Source organism: Marmota marmota, unplaced genomic scaffold (assembly GCF_001458135.2).
Source record: "Marmota marmota marmota unplaced genomic scaffold, marMar, whole genome shotgun sequence".
In the NCBI taxonomy this organism is placed as follows: domain Eukaryota; kingdom Metazoa; phylum Chordata; class Mammalia; order Rodentia; family Sciuridae; genus Marmota; species Marmota marmota.
This window is the reverse complement of record NW_025999900.1, coordinates 60536537-60554406: the sequence shown is the minus strand read 5'-3', so window position 1 is coordinate 60554406 and position 17870 is coordinate 60536537. Positions and strand designations below refer to the sequence as shown.

The 17870-nt window shown below is 38.9% G+C and overlaps 1 protein-coding gene across 2 annotated transcripts in view; it reads right to left on the bottom strand.

The window, feature by feature from the left end:
- The window catches only part of LOC107150371 (GSK3B interacting protein), an 18890-nt gene continuing 1020 nt past the window's right edge, over positions 1-17870 (bottom strand). The window contains exons 2-3 of one of the 2 annotated variants that reach the window (XM_015495369.2): positions 4772-5063; positions 1-1868 (exon numbers count right to left, since the gene is read on the bottom strand). In XM_015495369.2, coding sequence (XP_015350855.1) covers positions 1707-1868; positions 4772-5063 — 454 coding nt within the window. In that variant the 3' untranslated portion in view covers positions 1-1706. The remainder of the gene's footprint in view (positions 1869-4771; positions 5064-17870) is intronic. The other variant, XM_015495377.2, reaches the window with a different exon arrangement.

The window sequence follows — 17870 nt, the reverse complement described above, 5'->3', positions numbered from 1 at the left end:
TTTTGGAATCAATCATTTATCACAAAATGAACAATTTCAATTTTTAAACACAATTGCTTTTCTTCATAGTTAACTCAAAAAATGATAAACAGAATTTTATTCAAACTTTACAAATATCATTTACATTTAGCCTGAGATTAAGCATGAGAAAGTTCAACCTGAAGTTAGACTTTACTGCCCAGTTAAGCGTCTGAAAATAAAGTCGAGAGTGAACATACGTTATCCATCACATGCATTTCAGTGAGCTCTGACAGGGATGATGACAGAAAACTGAACTTTAATTTGCTCTGGTCCAGTGATCCTTTTTCTTCCTTTTTTGGTGCTGGGGATTGAACCCCAGGACCTCACATATGCTAGGCAAGTACTGCTCTAGCACTGAGATACACCCATAGCCCTCATGTGATCTTTGGAACCTAGAAATGCCTATTTTTCAAATAATGACCAGAAAAAAAATCTGCAAATGACAAATTCATGAAGGTGTGTCTGGAAACAGAATTTTAGTTCAATATTTCTATAGCAGCTGCTTTAGGTGACTATTAAAAAAATTCCTCAATCCTTATTGTTCGACATGTACTTGAAAACATGCAGCAGCATTGGACATTTTATTAAGTTTATAAATTTTAGTACCTGTAGTAAAATATAAAATACAGAGTATCTCTTTTTCAAATATTAAGTCTCTGAATGCTTCATTCATCCTTTGGTTTCAAACCCATACAATGCACTCACATTACACTGTACATTTAGCACTGAGATAGAACACTGTCCATCTACTGGGGAGGAGGGGTGCCATGGGAATACCAAAGCACTACGTTATAGAAAGTAAATGTTGAAGCAAAAATACTTTCTGAATATATACTGTACATTATGTAAACAAACATTCAGAATAAGAATTAACACAGGCCAAAATATTGTCTTCTAGGAAACCAGAATCTTCTTTTCAATCACACACATTGAGGATGCTTTTTGTTGGGAATGAAGCCTGTTCCTATATTTGCTTATGTGCTTAGATGTCTTGGAAACAAGTAGTTATTACATTCATTTGCTAACGGTTCATCTTCTGCTTAGCTGGCTGGCTGCTGCAAACAAGGAGCACAAGCACGACTTCGGTCCCTGTTTTTATTTAATACTAGCTAGAACATATAAGTCATTCATCTTTTCAAACCATATTAGCAATATAAATAGATTAAGTGAAGCAGTGAATCTCAAAATTTGTGCAGGGGAAACTAGTCAATAGTTTTGTTTCCAATAAGGCCAGTAGCAAAATAATCACTACAAAGTCAGTCCAAGCTAGTAGTAAACCCCTGATTTAGCAGGCTGAATCCATGTTTGAAGTTAGGTAATTCTAATTCCTATTATTACTGTGCAAATCTAGAATTTCATATGTAAAAGAGAGTGCTGGCAGCATCAAAGCCCTGTAATAAGAGAATGAAATACTGATTAGGTTCTGAGATGCAGAGAAATTATATGAAGAAATCTTATGTCCTATGATGGTGTCATAGCAATGGCCTCAGAATTCCCTTAATGAATCAGAAACTAAGACAACTGATTAGGTCACTGATGTTCTAAGCCAAAAGCCTAAATCTGAAGCAAATGATAAACACACAGAACTGAAGAAGCATTTTCAATTATGACCATGTGCAAAAACTTCAAGTTTCACGTGGACATTCTGTACCAGAAGCAGCCCCATCTGACAGGAAACAACTTAGTCAAGACTGTCCGTCCCTTTTCAAAGCTTCTAGTCTCTGAAGCAGCGCATTTCCAAACGCCTCCCGATAGGCAGGGCTGAGTGTGTCTAGCAGAGAATAGACGGTTTCGTGGTAGGGAGTCTGCAAGTGATCCTCCACCTGGTCAAAAGCGTAACCTACCACCTACAAGAGAAATATACCCATGAATTACATAATTCCTTTCCACCTTGGTTCAGGAAATGAAAACTGAGTGTTTAAACAGGTTGTTCTCTAATACAACCTTTAGTATTTAAGGAACTTATATAAACAACCCTAGAAAAATATTTCCTATGGAATTCTTTTTTTTTGATATTTAAAAGGTTTGATTTACCCACTTCTGCTCCTAAAAGGAATATAGAGAAAGAATTTAAAAAGTTACATACATAAAAATTTCATTTTCATATATCAAAATATGCTTTTTATACCTATTTAATTCCACATATACTGAGGGTCCACTACATTAAGGTGTTATAATAGATAATATCAGTTCATATTTTATTATTATTTATTTAGGTTAGACTTTTTAAATAAAGTATCCCAAAATTATTCCTATAGATGGTTTAATTTAAATAATGAATTAGCTTTATCAGCTTTTTATTTTAATACTTGTTTTAATAACAACTTGGCTTTAGTAATTAGTAATGTGAAAGGTCACTTTCACCTAATACATTACTTATCTGATGGTCTGACAGGGAACAAATTTATGAGATAAATGGAAATGTTATTCTATGTGATTTTTTCACCTTTAAACATAGCTAAGCTTTTCTGACAAGAAAATAAGATATATCATGTTTTACCAGCACATAAAGATAAAAGTAAGTTTTTGTTCATTAAAGCTTATAAAACCCCCATATAAACTCTATATTTTGTTGCATATAGTTAAGCCAGAGAAGACATTTAAGCCATAGAAGTTTATGTTAGAAACCGAAGTTGAGTAATTTATAGTTAAAATAAAACCAGAGGCAGACACCTGAGGAAGATGAACCACACCTCTTCAGGTCCACATTTCTATGTCACTCTCTGCTGTGTGGGACACTTCGTCTGCCTCTCTCTTATCCCTGCTAGACTGTGACCTTCCAAAGGTCAGGGGTCACATCTTTTTGATTTGATTTCTAAGCGCTGGCGCAGGACAGTTGCTCAATAACTATTAGACAAAAAAAAAAAAATCTGAAAACAGACTGACATCATGCCCATTCTTATGATTGATTCAGATCTTTCTGCATCATTTAGTCATATAATAGTGCTTACAGTTCATTTTAGTTCTTAATTTTTAGGTAATAGACAAAGAAGCAGGAGTTCACAGTAGACCAACTCAACCAAAATCACTCACATTTACGATTTCTGAGTCTCCCTGAGAACTGCTTCTACTTAGCTGTGTGCTGTGGTGCATGCTTGTAATCCCAGAGACTTGGGAGGCTGAGGCAGAATCATCACAAGTTTGAGGCCAATCTAGACAGTTTAGCAAGGCCCTGTCTTAAAATAAAAGCTAAACTGAAAAGGGTTGGGGGTGTAGCTTGGTGTAGACTGCCCTGGGTTCAATCCCCAGTAGCACAGAGGAAAAAGAACCCCTTTGACCTTACTACAGCCACTTTAGAATTAGCCAAAACCAAGACAGAATTTACCCTGGGCATTTATCTCTAAACCTGATTTGGCTATTTTTGTCTTTACATTTTGTGGAGGGTACTGGGGATTGATTGAACTCTGGGGCACTTGGCCACTGAGCCACATTCCCAGCTCTATTTTGTATTTTTATTTAGAGGCAGGGTCTTACTGAGTTGCCTAGCATCTCGCTTTTGCTGAGGCTAGCTTTGAACTCTTGATCCTCCTGCCTCTGATTCCTGAGCCTGTTTGTACTTAAGATCCACTACAGTTTTCAGTGCAAATTATGAAATTTTGAAAGGGGTGCATAAAAATTGGTGGATGCAGGGCTGGGGAAGCAGCTCAGCGGTAGAGCGCTTGCCTAGTGTGCTCAAGGCCTGGGTTTGGTCCTTAGGTGAATGCAGGTACTACTACTAAAGCAGCTATCTATGTGGCAGTTATGAGGAAACTGAGAGCAGTGGAGATGCTGGCCTTGCTTCACCTCTCAAGGAACATACAGTACCTATAAGTCATCTGAAGGAAACCAGAACTGGGGATTAAACCCAAGGCCTCATACATGCTAGGCAAGCCCCATGCCAACATCCCCAACCCTTTTATATTTTAAGACAGTGTTTCACTAAGTTACCTCGGTTGACCTCAAACTTGCCATCCTCCTGTCTCAGCCTCCCGAGTTGCTTGGATTACTGGTATGTGGTACTCCATCTTTTCTGTTGTACAGCTGCTGTCAGTTGATGTTTTCTGTTATTCTAAATTTATGATTCTGGTTAAAGATGTGGAAAGGTCAATCTGTCTGGAAGATTTTATAACAGATTCTTATAATAAGGGAACAATAGGAGACTCGTGGAAATCTGGACGTACAATGTCATTCTCTGATTTTTTGGTACCAGAAATAGAATTCAGAAGCGTTTAACCCCTGAGCCACATCCTCAGCCCTTTTTAGTTTTTACTTGGACACAAGGTCAAGCTAAGTTGCTTAGGGCCTTGCTATGTTGCTGAGGCTGGTTTTGAACTTGTGATCTTCCTGCCTCAGCCTTCTTAGTTGCTGGGATTACACACTTGTGACACCACTCCCAGCTCTCTCTGATTCAATTTTGATCTAAGAGCTGGAAAACAGAAGAGTCAAAAACTTTGTTTTAATAGGAAAGACATTTATAAGAAGTGCACAAAGATCCTTTCAATATATAGACTGCAAAACTCACTCACTGCAGAGTATGAATAGTTTTGGTGGACACATTTAGCCCCATGAAAAATAAATTACTGTGGGGGTAATGACATAATACCTTGCAAGTAAAATTTTGTCTTTTTCAAAAAATTAAATTTCTCATGATCAAAGACTTTTAAGGTTTTCTTTAAGAGTTTTGGAAGTTACTGAATGTCTAATTTTGACAGTGAACACCACTCCCATCCTTACTCCCCTCTACTTTTATCAAAAAATGGTAAAGATATACTTTTGGGTGAGTGTGCGAAGAAAACCGAGTTACCCTGAGTCCTGCTTCAGTGAGCTCCAGGCAGTATCTGTTCCTTTCCTTTGTTTCCACATTGATATAGGCCACGTCATCTGCACAGCGTAGGCTTTTCGAGACAAACATGTTGTTCACAGCAAAGAGAACGTCGTTCACAACTGCTTCAGCTTCCAGCCTCATGTCTTTCATGTCAGTTCCTTCAAAGCCATTAAGCTCTGAGCCTTCCTCGAACCCTGACATACTGCTTAGCTCCATGGGATTGCAGTCTGTTTCCATTCTGCAAAAAAGTACATATGATTTTTTTTTTTTAACAGAAAGACATTTAAAATATTGTTGATTGAAATAGCTTGGCATGAAACACTAAGTAGCTAACAATTTTTAGGGAGAATACATTCTAAAATCATTTCCAGTAGTTTTTTACAGTAAAATTACAGATATCTATGGATCAAAAAAAGGGTCTTGGGGCTGGTGTTGTGGCTTATTGGTAGAGCGCTTGCCTGGCACATGCGGGGCCCTGGGTTCAATCCTCAGCACCACATATAAATCAATAAAATAAAGGTTTTTTTTTAAAAAAAGGGTCTTTCTTCCCCACTTATCCCTAAAAGATTAATTCCCATATTGATTAGCATATATTAGTTTTGAGCTCTTCTGAATAATGGTTCAGTGAAAAGACTATGCACACTTATGAATGTGTGATTAGGAGAGAGATTTAGAACTGGAATTGCAGAGTCAAAGGACACGCTCATTTTAACTCTCAACAGACATTGCACTTCACGCTTCAAGGAGGCAGTGCTGATTATATATCCACCAACAGAACAGGGGCATCTGTTCTCTTTTTCAACATACTCTTTCCAATCCTTTCTAATTTTTGCCAACGTGAGAGGCGAAGAATGAGAGTTCATTGTTTTAGTATGTATTTCCCTAAGTAAACACTTTTTGACTGTTTAGATTGTATTTTAGTTCTAAGATCAAAAGGGCAGATATGCAGTGGAACCCAGGCCATCTGATGTCCAGTTCAAGTCCTTATCCATGACAACACTCTGCCTCCTACTGGTTCCTTTCAGACTTCTGGGTTGGACTGTGTCAGAAGGCCTTCCCCACCCCCATGATTACATCTACAAAATCTCTAGCAGTCTTCTAAATTCTCATATTCATATTTAACTCTTTAGTTAGCCCGGGATGTATTTTCTGTAGCTTTATTTTACAAATGGACAGCCTATAATCCTAAGAGTTTCCGAGTAACTCATCTTTTCACTACTTATTTGAACTGGTCCAAATATTAAAAAAAAAAAAAATGACATTTCTCAGGCCAACTTGATCCAATATTACTGCTGGGCTGTTATGCAGTTCTAGTGTTTCTTCTGTGACTAGGGTTAAAAAGGATTTTCCTGGCAGTGAATTTTATTAAATTTTGAAATGTAGGAATGAGAAAAGTTGATATATGTGAAAATGTGTAGGACTGTAAAAAAGGTTTTAGAGAATAAGATCCTGAACTTTCTTTTTACCTGGCAGGTTTTAAAAGTTAAGGCTTTCATTTCTCTGACAGGGATTAAGCACTGCTCTGCTGAATGCAGGTGCCTCTCGCCCATCCACACTCGCTCAGCATTCTCTTCCTGTCTACTGTGCACGCTGTGCTCCCCTCTACTGTGCTGGAGAGCCTACATGAGTGATGATCTCATTTCCTAACAGAAGCCTTAATAACCTTTTTTCCTGACAACGCTGTATGAACATTCTGGTTTATGCCATTTGTCTATTACATTGTGTATTCCATCTCTTTTTCTAAAGTTACTCACTTGTGCCCTTTCTATGATATCCAAAATGTTTTAAGTTGGTACTTCTCAGCCTCTGCAGCTCACTAGAACTGCCTGGGAGAGCGCATAAAAACGGATGACCTGGCCCCAGCCAGGAACCCAAACCTCTGGAAGATGGGTGTTTTTCCAGAGCTCCTGAGTGATTCTGCTGTGCAGCTACTGCTCTGAGTTATCAGCAAAAAGCTTAAGGAGGCAGAGTTCCTATAGCTGCATGTCATCTGCACATTATTTAAGCCAAAACTATTTGCTAAAGACAACTTGTGGAAAACTATGTAAAGCTATGTTAAAAAATAAAAGCAAATGGATAAAAAAATGTACTCCTCCATTCTTTTTTTTAAAAAAAATATTTATTTTTTAGTTGTAGTTGGATACAATACCTTTATTTATTTATTTACTTATTTATGTGGTGTTGAGGATTGAACCCAGGGCCTTGAACATGCTAGGCAAATGCTCTGCCGCTGAGCCACAACCCCAGCCCTGTACTCCTCCGTTCTATCTCAACTAACGACACTTTTAAGAATCCTTTGTCTCCTATTCCACTTTATAGAACTAGCCACTCATTGCTGACAACACAATTACAAAATGATCAATTACTATTGAAACAATCTGTCAGGTAACTAAAATCTGATTTACTATATATATGAAAATAAAAATATTTGATTTTCTAAAAATTTCAACCTTCTTAATATAATCAATATGTTGCTTAATATCATACTTGGTTTTATATATAAGCTCTGGAGCACATTTTATATTTTGCAAATTTAGTTTTGAAGATTTTGAAATTGCCTACCTACTATAAATCTCTGAACATCATGAATGTTGTTTTTATTTTGCTTAAGTGACTGAGTGCCTCAATTATAGATGTAATAAATAATATTCATTATTTGCAAAAGATGTATACATGAGAAAGCCTGACAGTTTACAAAGTTTTCTTTTAGCAGGAGTGTAATTCAGTGTGATTAGGGCCTTAATGATGGGGAATGATGAAGAATCTGGTGCTAGAATGGAAGAAATCCTCACAGGTCTGTAAAGTAGGTCATCAAATTGTTGCTGTGTGATTATTAGCACTAAGCTGGAAAAGAGAAAGACCTTCTCTGAGACTGTGACAACTCTGAGAAGCCTTTCTCCAAAATGCCTTTTGAATGAAAGTGTAACATTCAGAAAGAAGGTTTGCTGTTGCAGTGGTACTGAGGATGGAAAGCTGAGCTAGGTGTGGGCGAGGCAAACACTCTACCGCTGAGTCACAACCCCAGCCTTTTTCCTTTTTTGATTTTGAGACAGGGTCTTGCTAAGTTTCCCAGGCTGGCTTTGAACTTGCTATCCTCCAGTCTCAGCCTTCCAAGTTACTAAGAATACAGGTATGTGCCACTTCACCTGGTAATATTCAGAAATTTTCATGATATAGGTTAAAATATTTTAGTATTAAAGCATTATACAAATAAAAACATTTTAAACTATGATTACAACTTATTTTTCCTAACAGGCTAAATAGACTTGTTTATCAATATCCTTTCTTGAGTTACTACCACCCAGACTTTCTGAGAGGGTAGGGAGGGAAAGTCATGAGCTCTGGGACAAGTGGGCACTAAGGTCCTCAGAGCTCTTGTTGGGGGTCTTGACGGGTCTCTGCAGCTGCTCCCCGGCTAGTTGCTTTGGTTTCAGTTTGGCTATTTCATATAATATGCCCCAGGCCTGCTTGTAGAATCAGTACCTCTTTGCTAGTGTAACCCCCTTTGCCACTGCCCAGGACGTCTAGGTATGCGCCAAATCACTCTCCCACTGGGGAGGCAAACATTTCCAAGCTGTTTCAAGTGTAGAATTTTAATGTTCTGATGAGGTAAACCCTTCACCCTGTAGTGCTTCCTTTGCCCACTAACACAGATCAACTGTCGATAGCCCCTAAGCAAACTGTGGGTGGTAAGGGATCACCTCCCAGCACTGTCAGACTTAATTCTGTCTTTCTTCTACTTTGTTTGAAAGCCTGACAATTTCTTCTTTGCCATGTGCATCACTATAGTGATTCTGAAGGACCAGCAGCACAACACAAAGCCATGTGGATAAACTGTCAGGTTGGCAAAGCCGCTGTTATGGGCGTTTGTTGCAAAACAGCCATGGTCCTGCCAGGTGAGCACCAATGCCATCATCCCCTGCTCCAGGACATCAAAGTGTCCTGGAGGCCTTTTAGAACAGTCTTGTCATCAGCTTGGCACCAAGGACAGAGCTGAGTGTACTTGCCCTGCTCTTGCTGGAGTAAGGCCAGGCAGGGGCCACGCCTGGGGTGGAGGCTCCGGGGGGGCTGGGAGCTGCAGCCTGGCCCACCTTTTCAAGGTTTAACAACGTTCAGCCTCACCACACTGTAGACCAAGCTCTAGCATGTGAACCTTTGAGGTTATTAAACCATATCCAAGCTTCAGTGGCTGGAGAAGCAGCAGAGCACTGAGCATCAGAGAAGCAGTTTCCACATTTTTGATTCCATACAGCAGTGGGTCAAAGCACTCTGAGCAGACACCTAGTTATTTGTACTTATGTACATATTCTACCACAGTTAAAACACTGAAAACATGCAAATAAGCCAAATGTGTATTAAGCTGGAGAAGGTAAAAAGAAAATATAGATATGTTTTCTTCCTTCTTCTTATATTAAAATTGTAGTTTTACTGAGGTTTCATTTTACCATGTGTGTCAGGGATCGAGCCCACAGGAAAGAGTGAAGCCTAGGGGCAATTAAAGATGCCTACTGGTAGCTTATGGTCTAATTTAGGAAATAAAACAGAATGAGGAATATTTGTACAAATATTACAGCTACAAGCCAAACACATCATTATTACAACCAAAGAAATGTACTTTATTGTGAATGGCTGAGAATCACAGAAAACGATGATATGCTTTTGGACCTACTATGACCTTTACCATTACACTTGTGTGAACTTGGAATTTGGCCACATAATCTCATTGGGCTCATGCTATTCTCATATAAAATAAAACGGACAGAAAAATCTACTGTTTTAAGAGCCCTGATATTGTATGGTCTACGATATATCAGTTAGTTATGATGAGGTTCAACTCATGAACATGTCAAAATTGGTCTGGAATGAGCCTACCTACAGTTATGGACAGCAGAGTGGTCTTCAGAGTCTGTTCATGGGGAACAGAGGATAAGCACAGCTTTGTGTAGGATATGGCAAGATTTGTAAGGAGACTAGCCTAGATGACATACAAAGAGACTGTTAAGGGCGTGATGGATGGGCAAGAATGGCTATTCAACAGGGTGCTGACACCTAGATGGGAGGAATTTGATTTTGAAATAAGAAGTTGTTTTAAGGTCTTGAGAATGGAAATAACAGTCTTTATTTGAAGTCTGTATACTGTCGGCACATAGTTTGGCCCAGTTTTTTAAATCCTATTTGGCAACCTTTACATTATAATTGGGGTTGTTTAACCATTTACAATTAGTATGGTTACCGTAAATACCAGTATTATTGAGTTTAAATTTACTATCTTGCTATTTGTTTTGTTTCATCTGTATTTTACTTCCTTTTCTTTATCTTTCTGCTTATGTTTGGACTAGGCACTTTTAGGATTCTCTCTTTCGGTGGCTTATTAAATATAATTTTCTGTGGTATGTTTTTGGTGGTTGCTTTAGCTTACGGTATACCTCTTTAATTTATCACAATGTGCCTGCAATAGATATCATTTTGTGTATAAGAACCTTACAAGAGTATACTATACCATTTTGTATATAAGAACTTTACAAGAGTATACTACATATTATTTGCTATTTTTGTAATATATCTTCAATATATGTTAAAAACTTCATATAAACTTTTATTCTTAATCACGCAGTTACTATTTCTGATGCTACTTATTCCTTTGTGTTACCTATATCTATATATATGATCTGTGTACTTTTTGCTAGAAGGACTTCCTTCAACATTTCCTGTAGTGTACATTTGCTGTTTATGAATTCTTTCAGCTTTGGTGTGTCTGAACAAATCTTCCTTTCATCTTTGAGAGAGATTTTGCTGCATATAGAATCTGAGATTGACAGTTGTCTTTCAAATCTATTTTGTGTGTGTGTGTGTGTGGTGCTGAGGATGAATCCAGGGCCTTGTACATGCAAAGCAAGCACTCTACCAACTGAGCTATATCCCCAGTCCATTCATTGTCTTTCAAATCTTTAAAGATGTTTTTCAACTCTCCTGTTGCTGGCAGTTTCCCATGAGAAATCTGGTAACACAGTTATCACTGTACTTCTTGGTATACTTTTTCCATGCTTCTTTGGCTTGGGTTTTTTGAGATCCTTGGGTTTATAGTCTTCAACTAATTTGGAAAAAATTTGGCAGCCATCATTTCAAACTTTTTATCTGTCCTTCTCTTCTTGGAGACTCTAATTTTGTGTATTAGACTGAGGGTGCTCTATTCCTCACAGCTTTGTTCAGTTTTTCAGTCTCTTGTGTGTTTCTTTCTTTTTAAAAAATTTTTTTTAGATATTGATGGATCTTTATTTTATTCATTTATTTATATATGATGCTGAGAATTGAACCCAGTGCCTTGCACATTCTAGGCAAGTGCTCTACCACGGAGCCACAACCCCAGCCCCTCTTGTGGGTTTCATACTGAATGATGTCTACCGCTATATCTTCGAGTTTTTTCTTCTACAATATCTATTTTTTCTAAAAAAACCTTTTTCTGAGTACTCTACCAAATGCCTTGTGAATTTCGTGCAAGAGGAACAGGAACTCTCTCTGGTCCCGCTTTAGTTCAGAAAATTGTTTTTTCTAGTTCTTTCAGGTAGTTCTTTTCTCACCTTTGGATGGTGTCCTCATAGCAATATGCTGATCAATACTCAGCTATAGGCTCAAGGTGGGGCTCTCTGTTATCTCCACAGCCCTTGCTCTGTGAAGCTCTCTGCTTTCTAACCCTCTGTCCTAGCTCCATGTCCTCTATTTAGGTAGACCACCAGACTTCACCTGAGTTTTTCTCCCAAGTGCCATGTCTAACATCTCTCCAGGCAATAAATTAGGACCACAGGCTCATCTCATTTATGTCTTGCTTCTTAGGGATCACTATCCATTGCTGATGCCCCAAATACTGCTTCATGTATTTTTGCCCAAATTTTGTTGTTTAAGGTGAGAGGGTCCCTATTACTCTACCTTGGCTAGAAGTAGAAATCCCACCAGTCAATTTTGCAACCCTATTTCATCAGTTTTTCTTTCACTGACTTTGGTCTTGCCTATACTACTCTGAATCAACCTTACCATCTTGTGGATTCCTTCATTAATGAATGTTGCAAGTACTCTACGATTGAGCTGCATCTCCAGCTCTAGATTCCTGTTTTTAACTTTATAAAATATATTTTGACACTACTTTGAAGATCTACAATCCTTCAAAATTCAACTCGGACATCTTTCACAGTTCTGTGTCCGAGTGTAAGAGAGATCACCATATCCCCTACAAAGCACCTCTGCATGGTACTACTGTACTTATTGTACCTCATTACCAACAGTTTTTGTGTCTGTTACTACATATTCATGAAGATGGGGGCGTATGATGTCTACTATCACCCGCAGTGTCTGCATAAAGATTTTTGAATGAATAAGCCACAGAAAAATTCTCAAGTGGTGGTACTCAGCTCTGTGAAGAAGGTTTTTTTTTTATACAAAGTCACAGGACATATATGGTAATGTTCTTAGAGAATAAATATCACTCTTTTTTTTAAAAAAAGATTTTTGTAGTTGTGTATGGACAGAATGCCTTTATTTGTTTGTTTTTATATGGTGCTGAGGATCAAACCCAGTGCCTCACACATGCTAGGCAAGCTCTCTACCACCGAGCTACAACACCAGCCCTGCATATCACTCTTATAGTATCAATATTATGGAAAAATGATGTAAAACTGACTTGAATTAAAAAAAGAACAAAAATGTTTGGAAGTCTCAAGCCATGTCCTCTTTAGGTTATATCCCTATACCTCTGGGTTTTCCTTTGCCCTCTGATAGGAATATTTGAGTGAAACAATCTGAGAAATACTGCCCTATCCTAAGAAATTAAAAGCTAGAAGGACTTCTTTCAACATTTCCTGTTGTACATTTGCTATGTACACTACAGGAAATGTGTCTGACAGTAGGAAGTTGACAGGCAGAGGCAGGAGCTGTACGAGGGTGGCAGGTTGGCACTGAGCTCGGCATTCTCTAAGTTCTCACGACTCTTTCCACTTCACTTACACTGATGTTTTTTGTTCAAAGTGAAGGTAGCCCCGTGTGGTGGCTTATGCCTTGATTCCCAGCTACCTGGGAGGCTGAAGCAGAAGAATCACAAGTTCAAGGCCTGCCTTAGCAACCTAGGGAGGTCTTGTGCAACTTTGAGAAACCCTGCCTCAAAATAAAAAATAAAAAGGATTGGGGATGTATTTCAGTGGTAAAGCACCCCTGGGCTCAATCTGGGTGGGAGGGGGGAAAGAAAGAAGGTAATTATTGGTAGTTTTAACCTTTTACCTTTGTAGTTTTTCTATGGTAAAATGAAAATGTATTATATTTGCAGTAAGAAAAATAAATAAGATTTGTGATATATTGGAAAGTACAGGTATGGAATCTGGAATCTGAAATAGTTTCTTAGAAAAACTAGACTATTATTAAGATGAAGTAATTTGGAGCATCTATTTCACATGAAGTTTGAGCTTATAATATTTCAAACATTAATCTGAAAGTAAAGAGGAATAAAGTTGGTTATAATTGGTTTCATTTAGAATTTAGGAAAAGTCACCTAATTTAGCTTTTATTTTCTGAAACATAACATTCACATCTGTTTTCAATAACTCATATATACTTTTCAAATTAAAATTTTTAAATCAATCATTTGCAAATCATTTGTAAAAAATGGCTATTTTCCATTTATGCACTGATCTGTAAAATGACTATGCATCCACCTTTCAGCAATGAGAGAGACACATTACCTAGGTGCAAATTAAGCCAAGAGAATCTGATTGTGGAGGGAGCTCTGGGGTGGAGAAACACCTTGTGCTGATTTGAGGAGTTTTAAAACTATAAATAAACAGCAACACTGTGCCTCTGTAAACTTTTCTTCAAAACCAGAAATTGTAAACTTGGTCCTAAAAAAAGACTCAAACACTGAATGCTTAAAAAAATCTAGAAATTAATTAGTTTCTTATTACTATATACTCCTCTAGGAAATAAGGATGACTTGGCACTATATTTAAATAAAGCACTTTCTAACCAATATAAAACAAATCAATAAAGAGATAAAATAGAAAACCTCACTGCTTCCCATTTAAACCCTACACTGGTTCTCTACCAGAGTCTGGGCAGTATTCTGTTGCCAATAAAATCTTTAAAAATTGGAATTCATTATAATTGCTCTCAATCATTCTGGTAGATTGCATCACCTAGTTTTTATAAAGTTTCCAAAAATGATTCCTTAAAACATCACGCATAAATTATTTAGGGTTCAGCTCTTTCTCCATCTGTTGGTATAATTTTGGGGCTGTTCTAAATAAGTGTTTTTATGTCTTTGGAGGATTCACAAAATTGGTTAGCAAGATACTGATTACTACTAAATCCCTTATTCTCCACTTAATTTACTTGTCTTAATTTTGTTTCACTACAAATTCAAAGCATCAAAGACCTGGAAAAAAATCGTAGAGGTGAGCTTTGTCCTTAATGACAAGAGAGTGGGCAGAGTGACAGTTACCTAATGCCTGGCAAAAGATTTCAAGAGCAGTACAAAGGTTACAAATACTCACTTTGAAACAAAGTTTGACTTTTCAGCTGACATTACAACAGTCAGCTGAGGAGTGGGATGTGGCATCTTAATTGCCATCACTTTTTCTCCAATACTACAATCTGGAAAATCCTCCTAATGCTAACTAGAAGTGATCAGCATGATGTGGTTGATGCTCTCAAGCTGGCTGATGGGGCTGACTCTCAGCTCTAGCAGTTAATCTGTGACTCAGGGCAAGATGTCTTAGTCTCTCAGTAATACATCCCTCCTCTCTAATATGAAGCTAATAGTAATATCTATCTTAAAGTGATATTGATAGAATTAAGTGAGAAAATATATAGAAAGTGCTTAGAGGCTTAGAGGGGCTGGAGATGTAGTGCAATTGGTGGAGTGCTTGCTTTGTATGCACAAGACCCTGGGTTCAATCCCCAGCACCACCAAAAAAAAAAAAAAAAAAAAAAAAGGGCTTAGAATGGTGCTGTGGGGGCTGGCGCTGGGGCTCAAGTGGTAGCATGCTTGCCTGGCATGCGTGAGGCACTGGGTTTGATCCTCAGATATTGTGTCCATCTAAAACTAAAAAAAATAAAAAATAAAAAAAATAGAATGGTGCTGTGTACTTGCTAAGTTCAAGAAATATTATCTGTTAATTATATTAAACCAATTTTAGAGAATAAAGTGCTGGCTTTGAAACTCCAGGCGTCTGAATCTTTACATTATAGGGTGACAGCTGCTACTGCTGTTTTGTAGAACTTCTTCAAAGAGACCTGGGAAATGGTAGTCTTGACATCAGATTCCTGTTCCTCAGGAGCGAGTATTAAAAAGGTCCATAACATCTTACTAGCTTCTTTTATTTCACCTGTTATCATGGATTTCTTTGAAGAATGATTATTTTGAGATGACCTATTTAGTCTGTGATATATGTGGTTTCCAACCTGTCTCTTCAAACCCCTTTATGTAATTCCTGAAAATCTCACAATATTTAGTTGGGTAATTATTTTCATCTTCCTCAATTATTCCTAGGTATTAACATTTTGTGGTAGTAGTTCTTTGATAAAACACAAAATAGCATTGTGACATGGGAAGAGTTTATATTCTATTGGAGCTAACCATATGACAAGGACATTTAACATTTATGCTGAATTTCTCCTAGAAACTATAAAATGTATAAGACAACCCACTTAACACTTTGAGTGTTTATTGAAAAATCTTTGGTTTTAATTTTCCTTTCCTTTCCTGTCTGATAGTTGAAATTATAGGCATTCTATGGATAGCTTGAATGTAATTCCACATTGCAAAAGAAACCACTTATTAACAGTTACTGAAAAAAGTTTCATCCATTTGTCAAAATTCCAGTCCAAACCTTCCAAGGCCTATTTCACTGCCAGATGAGATCCCCACCTTGGACTGTTCACACCACTTTGTTAATACCCCTTTTATGGCAAGGGTTATAATTATTACTCACAAACACGTCTTAATATCTACACACACACACCACACAGTGAGAGAGAGAGAGAGAGAGAGAGAGAGAGAGAGAGAGAGAGAAAACGAACATCCAGCTGCTTCTAACTATCTTCTCTGTCCCAATGTCCTGTTTGGATTGCAGTATGGATTACTGCAATGGATCCTTCTAACTGGTCTTGCTGTGTTCATGCCAGACCCTTCAACCCCCATATCAGGCTATTTTCAACACAGTAGTTAGCATGACCTTATAAAAACAGTCTAGATTATGTCACTTTTCTCGTTAGACCTGCTTTACCCAGAGCAAAAATCCTAATAATTGTCTGCAAGGCTCTGTATGACCTGTTCCCAACTCCATGTGCCTTGCTTCCTAGCTTTCTCCAAGTCTGCTAAAAAGTAATAGTTTGAGAGGCCTTCTCAATAGCATTCTTTAGTTTTTGTAAAGGCAAATTCCTCCCCTCATTTCTAGATCAAATTCCTTTACATTTCTTTTTTTTTCCCTATAGCATTTAACACATGACACATTATTCAATTGATTTGTTCATTTCCCCTTCCTTCAGTAAAATGTAAGCTCCATGAAAGTAGGAACAATCTGTTTACTGATGTAGCCCCAGAGCTTAGAACAGTCCCTGACATACAGCAGGCAATTAATAAACACTAAATACACGAATGGCCCTTCTACTTCAGAACATAAGGTCCTTGAAGGTTCTGTCTGATTCAGTCACTCACTCTCTTTTTGGTGTAGGAGAATGAACCCAGGGCCACCCGTATGCTTACCACAGCTCTGCCACTGAGGTGCACGCCTGATTCTGCTTTACACTTTTGGGGGCCCAGGTCATTTCATTTAAATGACCCTTAACAGATATATTTTCAAAATAACTTTATTTTTTAACATGGTGCTAAGGATTAAACCCAGTGCCTCACATGTGCTAGGCAAATGCTCCACCACTGAGCCACAACCCAAGCCCTTAACAAATATTTTTAAATGAAGGAATAGCTTGGGAATTGAAGTTATTGGGAATACTTGAGATACGTCTACACAGAATGAGGGGCATCAACTATCAAAGCCACTACGTATACTGGAGAGCAGCACGCTGGTTCTAAAATGTAAAGGACAACCAGATTTTTTTTGTATCCATCAACATTTCCGGTCTATGCTAATATTCATGAAATAATTACGAAGACAGTAAATATTTAACTCCTTAAACTGGTCATCTTAATTCACTATCCTTAATTAACCAGCTTTATGTTTCAGGACTCTGTTTTCGCTTCGTGCCCAACTAACATCATTTACTCTTCCTAGCAATCCTTGGAGGTAAGATATTAATACTCTCGCACTTGGCAAAGAGTCAAGGTAGGCTCAGAGAGGGCAGTGGCCGGTGCAAGGTGGTTCCGCCACTGAGTGTCAGTGTCAGAATTCTAATCCAGGACAGCTGACTTCCGGGCCACCGGCACCGGGTTGACTAACTTGAACCGGCTCCGCCTCTGCAGGAGTAGCCTCCTAGAGGGCAGAAGCACGATTGCGCAGATGCTCAGGACAGCACGAATTCTTCACCCAGGTCCCCGAGGGGTCGGGAGCCTTCGGCATTTATCCGAGAAAACAGTTTTGCCACAGATGCCTCGAGAGCCCAAGTTTCCTGGTCGTCGGTATAGCACCCCCAGGGTGGACTAAGAGTGTACGACAGGCGCTTTGCAAACTGCAAGCCACTAGAACAAGAGTAACCCAGAGGAAGCTTCGAAAACAATGCCCGCAGGAGGCACCGGACCCATAACTTGCTGACAATGACACCGGTCGGGATTCCTGCGGCGGGCGGGATGCCGACGGTCACCCGTTCTTGCAGTGGAAGGGGCGGCGCCGGGAGCAGCGGTTCCCAGGGGCCCAGGATCTGAGCGACCCGGCCAGCCCAGGCCGGACCCGCCCCCAGACCCCACTCAACGCGAACACCCGGGCCCGCTGTCCGTCGCCCTCACCACCCGGCCGACGGGCCTCGCAGGGGGCTACGCAGGGCCCCGCCCTGCCCCCAGCCATGCCGGCGGCACCCGCCCGCAGACCGCAGCCTGGCAGCGCGACTGCTCACC